The 8828-nt window shown below is 47.5% G+C and overlaps 1 protein-coding gene across 1 annotated transcript in view; it reads left to right on the top strand.

The window, feature by feature from the left end:
• The first annotated feature begins 4885 nt into the window (after nucleotides 1-4885).
• Nucleotides 4886-8828, top strand: part of FSTL1 (follistatin like 1) — a 51043-nt gene continuing 47100 nt past the window's right edge. The window contains exons 1-2 of the mRNA XM_072724462.1: nucleotides 4886-5142; nucleotides 5246-5302. Coding sequence (XP_072580563.1) covers nucleotides 5246-5302 — 57 coding nt within the window. The 5' untranslated portion in view covers nucleotides 4886-5142. The remainder of the gene's footprint in view (nucleotides 5143-5245; nucleotides 5303-8828) is intronic.

The following is an 8828-nucleotide window of genomic DNA, read 5'->3' as shown; positions in this document are numbered from 1 at the left end:
TTCAAATAGCCTTATTATTACTCCTGAGTTTTTTGACTGACTTATTGTCAGACATGATCAAGTTATTGTTTTTGCCTTGTTTATGTGAAAGACAACTCTTTTTGGAAGTAGCAAACATGTCAGCTCTGCCCTTTTCTTATTAATAGAAAAAGCTGTATCCTCAATTTATGATTTCAGAGCCAAAATGTTTTTCATCTAGTTTAATTAAAACTAAATAGTATAATATGTAAATCCATTTAAGTGGGCACACTGCAGTCTATTACAATATGTTAAAAGGAACTAGCTGTTGTCGATCTCTTTGTGTGGGAGAACACCCACTCTCCTCATGGTACTTGGCAATGGAGCATAACTCATGACTGTCTGACATATGGATTAAATATGGGCGCCAGAGTCTATCTACTTATTTGCAAAGTCAATTTCTATTTTTGGACTGGAAATAAGTAAAAATAGAAGTTCTAATATTCTTTTCTCATGCCCTCTGGGGAACCTACACCCCCTTCTTAGGGGAGTACTGGGTTCGTAGTGTAGGTTGGTGATTTGTTGCTGCAGTAGACACTGTTTGGCTAGTCCCAGTATTCAGTCCCTTCTTTTCCTGACATTAGTATGATTTTCTTTTGAGTCGTCTGTATTGGCTTAAGCCTGTCAAGCCCAGCCTAGGCCCCTACTCACAGTGATCAGCATGAGGATGTCAAGAAACTGGATTTAGGCTTTAAAAAACACGAATCTGAGGCACTTGGGTGGCTCACTGGTTTAGCATCCGCCTTTGGCTCAGGTCATGATCCCAGGGTCTTGGGATCCAGGCCCGCATCAGGCTCCCCACAGGGAGCCTGCTTCTCCCTCTTCTTATGTCTCTGCCTCTCTCTTTCTCTGTGTCTCTCATAAATAAATAAATAAAATCTTAAAAAAAAATCCTAGGACTTTTGTAGCAGCTCCCAAAAGAGGCTCTCTCCTTCATCCAGATGGTGTGGTCCAAGGGCATGAGGAGGCCAGCACTACAGCCAATCGCTCACCCTCAGAGCATAGACTGGAAACTTCCAGAAGCCATTATGTGAAACCCAGGGGTGAAATAAGATTGTTTAAGATAAAGGTAAGAGATAGCAAGAAACTGGGTCCTTGGTGACCTTAGTTGAGTTCCTGGGTGAAGTCTTTCCTGAAGCCAAATGTACCTCCTGGATCTCCCAGCTATGTGGCCAATAAGTACCATTTACTTAAGTCTGCTTCTCTATTACCTGCAACCAAAAAACTTCCTCACTGTTAAAACTGTCAACTCCTTTATGCAGTTTGTTTTGTTACCGTTATCTGTTTTGCTTTTTGTTTATTGCAGAGAGTTACATTAACCATTCTGTAGCACAGAATTATCATTAGTACCTGCAAGGACCTTCTATTGAATCACTCCCTTAGTATCATACAATAATTATAAACTTAGGTACGAGGCACTATTAAAAGTAATTTACATATGCACATTTGATCTGTACAATAACCTTACCCTATGGAATCAGTACTATTATTATCCCCACTTCACAAGTAAAGAAACGGAGATGCAGAGAGGGTACGTAGCTTGCCCATGGTTACATAGTAAGTAGTTAAGCCAAGATTTACTACCAACAATCTGGCTTCTAAATCCATGCTCTTAATCACAGCAATACACAAAGACTGCACTACCCACATACTAACACTTAGCATTGTCCAACTGTCTAATTTTTGCCTCTGCGATGATTATAAAGCAATATTTACCATTTAGCGTATAACCTTGGACAAACTACCTAAACTCTCTATGTCTCAATTTCCTTACTTGTAAAATGGAGGTAATAATACTAATTTCATAGGATTGTTGTGCAGTTTAAATAACAGTAATTTTGAGCATCCTTTCTCCACTTGTTGGTCACTTGGGACTCCTTTTTTGGGGGAACTGCCTGTTCATACCTTTGACCATTTCTCTATTGCATTTCCAGTCTTTTTCTTACTGATTTCCAGGAGTTACACTTCTATTGCACTTACTAGGAGTTCCATGTCAGTTTTAGATATTGAGTATCTCCCAGGGATCCCTGGGTGGCTCAGGGGTTGAGTGTCTGCCTTCTGCCCAGGGTGTGATCTTGGGGTCTCGGGATCGAGTTCCACATCAGGTTTCCTGCATGGAGCCAGCTTCTCCCTTTGCCTCTGTCTCTGCTTCTCTCTCTCTGTGTGTGTCTCTCATGAATAAATAAATAAAATATTTTAAAAAAAGATATTGAGGGACCCCTGGGTGGCTCAGCAGTTGAGTGTCTGCTTTTGGCCTAGGGTGGGATCCTGGAGTCCCAGGATCGAGTCCCACATCGGGCTCCCTGCATAGAGCCTGCTTCCTCTCTGCCTATGTCTCTGCCTCTCTCTGTCTGTGTTGTGTGTGTGTGTGTGTGTGTGTGTGTCTTTCATGAATAAATAAATAAATAATTTTTAAAAAAAGATATTGAGTATCTCCTAATCTATCATTTTTTTCTATGGTGCCCTTGACTGAAGAGGAGTCTGTAATTTTGATAAAATCAAATTGATTGATCATGCCCCAAACATAGAAAGAAGATACAAGGGGGGAAAAACTGTCTATGTCCTAAGCATCTTAAAATCTAGCCAGAGAATCAAGAACAAAAACTATGTGAACAAGTGTTAAACATCTCATAACAATATGCAATTAAAAGCCAAGTTGTAAGGCTGTATAGTCAACTGTTAACCTTGGACAGGTATCCAAATTTTTCTGAGCTTCAGTTTCCTTATCTGGAAAATGGAAGCAATTTAAAAAGTGCCTTTCGATTTGTTATGATAATTAAGTAAAATAGACATGTTGAATGGCTCTATAGTACCTAGTACAGAGTATCAACTACAACTCAGATGCAAAGCAGGTCAATGAAATTATGGCTACCATTTATAGATGTCTACTACTGGCCCAGCACTTTCTATAACCTACCACATTCACATTTCACAACCCTCTGCAGGGCATTATCATTGCTATCTGTCAGATGCAGAAACCTAGGTTCAGAGAACTTAAGTAATTTAATGAAGGTCACACAGCTGGTAAGTGATAGTGAGCACGTTGAAAGCCAGGTTTGTTAGACCTCAAACCTCATGAGCTTTCCACTATGCCAACTTGCTGTCAGAAATGGTGCTAGAAAAGCAAAGAAACTTCATTTGTGTCCTGGGGAGAAAAAGACAGACTTTGACTTTGAACAGACACAAGGAAGAAGAGAAGAAAGGAGATCATGCCAGATTCTGAGGAAATGCAGCTCAAGTGTGAGGGATAAAAAGTATTGTGAGCTATAGAGAGCAGGAGCAAAGCCTTATATACATCACATTTCCCTTCAATCCTAGCACAGAGACTGGGACAGAGGGCAGGGAGGACATCTATTCCATACTTCTCTTTTTTCCGTATCAAGGAAGCAGGAATTAGTTGTCTGGTGAGCTTGAAAGAGGAACTAAATATGTGTCGCTCTTACTCCTCAAGTTTAGGGAGCTTGCCTGCCCTAGAAATCATGTGTTTTCTGCTTTTCCAGAAACTGTAAAACTGCAGTCAATTGTACAAAAGCAGATTTTTACCAAAGAGGTCCCTCCGCATCTCCAGCCCTCTATCAGTCTTAGGGGATAGAGGGGCAGTCCCGGCTTCCCAATGTTACACAGCAAATTGTCCAGTTCCGCTTGGGGCTGTTAGGTACCACAAGAGCCATTGAACAGGTCTTCTATTTATTCTGGGGTGGAGTACCTGCAGGTCCGCTGTCCTCGCAGATCTAAAGCCAAGGCCCCCCTTCCAGGGCCAGCCCGGAACAAAGCTGAGATTCTCCTTTCCATCAGCCGGACTCCAGCTGCTATCCCAATGGACTGTGAACCTGCGTGGGGAATATGAGTGTTATCTGGAACCCCCTAAAATCCACAACAGTAGGCACTCAACAAACCAATGAATATGAAAAGTTCCGAGGACAATGACAACACTGGCCTGACTTGAGCAAAGGGAGTCTATTAAGTGCTTGAAGTACAGTTAGATAAAGAGGTTGGCCCCAGTAATGGAAGACTTTCAAGAAAGTTGGAGAGACTGGATGCACGTGGAAGAAGAGCGCTGTACCAGGGGAGGGGGAAGAGCCTGAGAAGACAGTGTCTAAATCAGGTAGAGAAACGACGGTTGCAGTGGAGACTTAGGGGAAGAGCGCCCGGAGCTGGAAAGCAACCAGAGGTGGTTTCCAGAATCCCCGAGTGAGGAAGGATGGAGCTCTGGCCTACTACCGAGGTGGAAATGGGAGTGGCGGTGAGTGACTTTTCCCTCAAAGGGGAAAAGTGCCAGAAAAGTGAAAGCAGGGTCTGGGAAGTAGGGGAGGGGGGGGCCGTTCTGAGGGCGTCCCCCGACCCAGGTGGGCGGGCGGGGCTGTTAAATCTGAGCTGCCACGTGGACTGTTCTCAGCACCGGGGACCCCAGACACGAGCCGCTGCGAGGGCTTTGGGGAGTTCACACCTTCAGAGGCAGCGTAGGTTTGAGGGCCCCTGGGGTGGCACCGGTGCAGACGGGAAGCCGGAACGGGAGCGCACCTGGGATGACAAAGGTGGGAGCAAGGGCACAGGTGATGGGGAGGAGGGGGGAGCACGAAGGGAGGAGGGGGCCTCCGCTCCCGGACCACGGGGAAGGACGGGGTGAGGGTGCTGGCGAACGCCGGGGTCCAGACCTTCTCGGCAGAGGGGTACGGCTCCCACCTGTCCCCCAGGAGGCTCACGGTGCAAGGCGCGCGCGGGCTGGCGTTCACGGCCCTGCGCGCTCCTCCTCCCGGGCCCCGGCGCCGCGGGCTCTGCAGCCACCAGCCGCGGGGGGCGCCCTCCCGCCTCCCCCCTCCGCCCTGCCCTCCCCCTCCCCCTCCGCCTGCACGTCCCGGGGGCCCGAGCACACGGCGATGGGGCGGCGCCAGGACGCACGCGGGCTCCCCAGAGCGCGGGGCGGGGAGGCCGCTGCTGCAGAAGGGGGAGGAGAACGGGGAGGAGCTGGGGGGCCGGCAGTCGGGGAAGGAGGGGTCTTAAGGGGCGGCGAGCGCAGGTCGGCTTTCCTCGGAGGCTGCCGCGCCGCGGAGCTGCCCGCTTCCCCCCGAGCTCGCCGCAGCCGCCCCGGCCCGCGCCCTCCGGAGACCCCGGGACGGGACCACGGTGAGCGCGGGCGCGCGGGGCGGGGGCGGCTGCGGGACCCCGCGAAGTTTCCCGGGGGGCGGGGGGGCCGGCGCCTTCAGCCTCGCTGCTCTGTCTTCCGCAGATGTGGACACGTTGGCTCGCGCTGGCGCTGGTGGCGGTCGCCTGGGTCCACGCCGAGGTAGGGGAGCGGCCGCGGAGGCGGGAGGTCGGGCTGCGGCGCCCCGCGGGGGAGGGCGCCCCGGGGACCCCCCCGCAGCATCCCGCCCCATCCCGCCCCACACCCCGGGCTGGGACTGGGAGTTTCCCGGCGTGGGGCGAGGGGGCGCTGCGAGCAGAAATGCTACTTGCGAAACTCCGACCTCCGGGTGGGGAAAAGTAGTTGGGGCCCCAAGCGGGAGCCCCGCGGCGGCGAGGGTGGAGGGAGGGCGGGAGGGGGAGACGGGGCGAGCGGGGGGGGGGGGGGAGCCGGGCCGCAGCCGAGTCCAGAAAGGCGCCTTGCAGTTCTTTCCTTGACTTAAGAGGAAATCGAGAATAGTTGGGGGCTTTTTGCTTCCCAGGCTGACCCCTCTGGGGAAAGGAGGGGGGCAGGGGGTGGTGGTGGGGAGATTCTTCTTTAGGGCGCAATGCTTTTTTTCTTTTCTTTCTTTCTTTCTTTCTTTTTTTTTTTTTTATAAAGTAAGATTATGAGTCCCAGAATTTTTTTTTTTCCTTCCTTTGTAAAGTGCCCTCGGATCTTGTGTTTCTATCAGGGCCCTATAACAGCCTTTTAAACATCTCAGTTTCCCCTTAATCCAGCGTTGCGCAAGTGTTAAGAGGTCCGTTGCTCTGCTCTTTGGGGGGCTCCGCGTTTCCAAAGTATTTCAGCGCTTTTTTTTTTTTTTTTGCGTGGGAGGGGGGGAAATGTTTTCCTTTCAACTTCAGTGACCTTCCTGAGACACTACAAACAAACCAACAAACCCTGCACTCACAAGCCCCTCCATTAACTCAAAGGTTTATGGACAGAAAATAAACAATTCCAAATTCCCTGGGCTCCAGTCTCCAGAAGAGTGAGGTCAGAAACCAAACATTTGATAATTATGGCAGGAAATGTGGAAGGAATTAAAAAGCATGAGGGAGAAGAAATGGAATGTACATTACAAAAGAAATAGCTCCCTGGTGGGTGGTTATTCTCCCTCTTTAGTTTTTTTTTTTCTTCATATTACAGTTTAGCCCCACCCTTTGCATCACAGCTTGACTCTGCCCAGAAAAAAAAAAAAATCATAAAAGCCTGCAAGGTCTTCCTGAGTTAAAAAAAAAAAAAAAATACACTTCTATTACTCTCACCTCATTGATACATAAACTCTCACTTAATTCACTACTATACTACTGGTTGCACTGGAAACACAGGCTCACTATGAAATTTTCAAAATAGCTAGTGTTTACTGGATATGTACTTTATGTTGTGATAAACCCCATTTTAATGATGGGGAAACTGAGTCAGAGGTTACATAATTGATCCAGTGCCCTAAGCTGTTCAGTGGTAGGGATAGGGATCTGAATCCAAATAGTCTGGCATCATACCCCAGGTTCTTAACCGCTGTCCCACAGAAGGAGTTCACATTTGGTGCACTTCTTACATAGAAGACATTGGATTGCGTGGATCATTTCTTTTAAATCTTCCCCAACCCTATAAGGTCAGTTTTGTTATCTGAGAAGGAAACAGGTTTATGGGATTAGGTAACCTGCCCAAAGTCACACAGCTAGTTAGTTGTGAAGAAGGACCTGAATCGAGCTCCCTCGATGTTTGGGGCCCATCTTGAACTGCAGATCTGCTTCTCCTGCATTTTGTTTTCCAGGGTTTGAATTTGAGAGAGGATCTCTTCACTGGCTGATTTAGCCCTGGCTAAGGAACACCCTTCCATCCCTGCTGTGGCCCTCAAAAGGCAGCCACTGTCCAGTGATGGATGAGGTGAATCCCTGGTTGGTTTTATGGCAGGCTTAGGAATTGCCAGCTAGTGTGTGAAATCACTCAGCGGACTGGAATGCAGATGTGAGGTAGGAGGCTATTGGTTTCCACACCATGAGTTTGTAGGCCCAAGGCTGTGGGACCCAAGGCCCAGGATCTATTCTAGGCAGTCCGTACCACACACCCCTCGCCCCTATCAGCATTGCAGGGAAAAGTTTTGCTCTCATAGGAAGCTCCCCCAGCAGCAATTTCCTGCTTCAGGTGGAAGAGCAGAGAGTACTCCCACCAAATTCTCAGACAAAATCAAGAGGTGCTGAGGCATGAAAACTGAGAGTTAGTGCAGAAAGTAGGCTTGGAACTCAGGGTACCTGAAGAGTGAGGAGGAATAGGTATGATCCAGGTTACATTTCATGGCATCAGTTATTAAGGATTATCCTTTCTTTTTTTTTTTTTTTTAAAGATTTTATTTATTTATTTGAGAGAGATGAGAAGAGTAAGTGGGAAGGAGAGGGAGAGAGAATCTGAAGCAGACCCTGTGCTGAGCGCAGAGCCAGACTCGGGGCTCAATCTCACCACCACAAGATCATGAACTGAGCTGAAACCAAGAATTGAACACTTAACCGACTGAGCTGCCCAGGTGCCCCCAGGATTACCTTTTAATAAACCCAGTCTCTTGATGTCTGGCCTGAGTAACACAGGGCAAGTTTTTAATTGGTGTTTAATAATAATATATCTTTAATTCTTAATGAAAAGGTAAATTAGCCCTAGAAACTTGAATATCATTTTAAGCCTTTTATCTTGTAATTGTGCTTGCAATAGAATTTTTTCTTCCTTGCTAACCGTAAGAACATAACGACAAAGCCAAATAATGATGTTTACAGCCTTTATTGATACGAATCCACATTAGTAGACTTTAGGGCTAATGTACAAATATTGTTGGATTTCTTTAAAAATTGAAATTTAGAACATAAACTTAGTTTTCTGGTGCTTTTTGGTTTAATACAAGTATTCAACTCAACATGTTTTTTTTAAAAAATGTGATTCCCTGACAAATCATGTTGATACTGGCAGGAGCCAAGCCTTTGCAATAGTAGACCTCCAGAATCAGAGGTGTCTCAAGCTTGGGAAAAGGTGGTTGTCATCGTTATTAATGCCAGTCTGTAAATCCTGTTCGGTTAGCTTCAAGAAACTATTAACAAATCTCATTAAGGAAAGTGTTATATTTTGAATGTTTTCCATGGTCTCTTAGTTACTTGGCACTACTTGCCTTTTTGATTGCTTCCTCTCTCTCTTACTTCCTCTTTGTCTTAATACTCTTACCACCAATGCATGCCTTCTGGCAGCCTCCCACAGAATTCTGCTCCACCCACCTGAGCTCACTCCGAGGCCCCTCACAGTCTATGCTTAAGAGTGGGTGTCGGGGAGTGTGGCACAAATCTGTTGAAGATGTGTTAGCATCTGTATGGGTGAGAAATGAGGGGGGTGGCAGCAGCTTGAGGGAGTGCTTCAACTAACAACAGGGCTACCCCTTTTCTAGATTCAGTCGGGAGGGCGCCGGGTGGGCTTGTTCGTTCTCCTTCACCCATCCCCCTCCCACTGAGAATTACTGCAGCCCAGTGAGGTGTTGATGGAAGCTAGGAAAGTGACAGTCAGGCCTTGGAGCATGTGCCCTTGAGTCTCAGTAGGAGAATCCAAGTCCACTCTAACATGGCAGGCTGAAGGGGACCCTATGGCCCAGCTGCCTGCTTCTGAAAGAACC

The sequence above is a fragment of the Vulpes vulpes genome, chromosome 1, assembly GCF_048418805.1.
Source record: "Vulpes vulpes isolate BD-2025 chromosome 1, VulVul3, whole genome shotgun sequence".
In the NCBI taxonomy this organism is placed as follows: Eukaryota; Metazoa; Chordata; class Mammalia; order Carnivora; family Canidae; genus Vulpes; species Vulpes vulpes.
The sequence above is the reverse complement of the archived record's forward strand: the minus strand, read 5'-3'. Positions and strand labels throughout refer to the sequence as shown.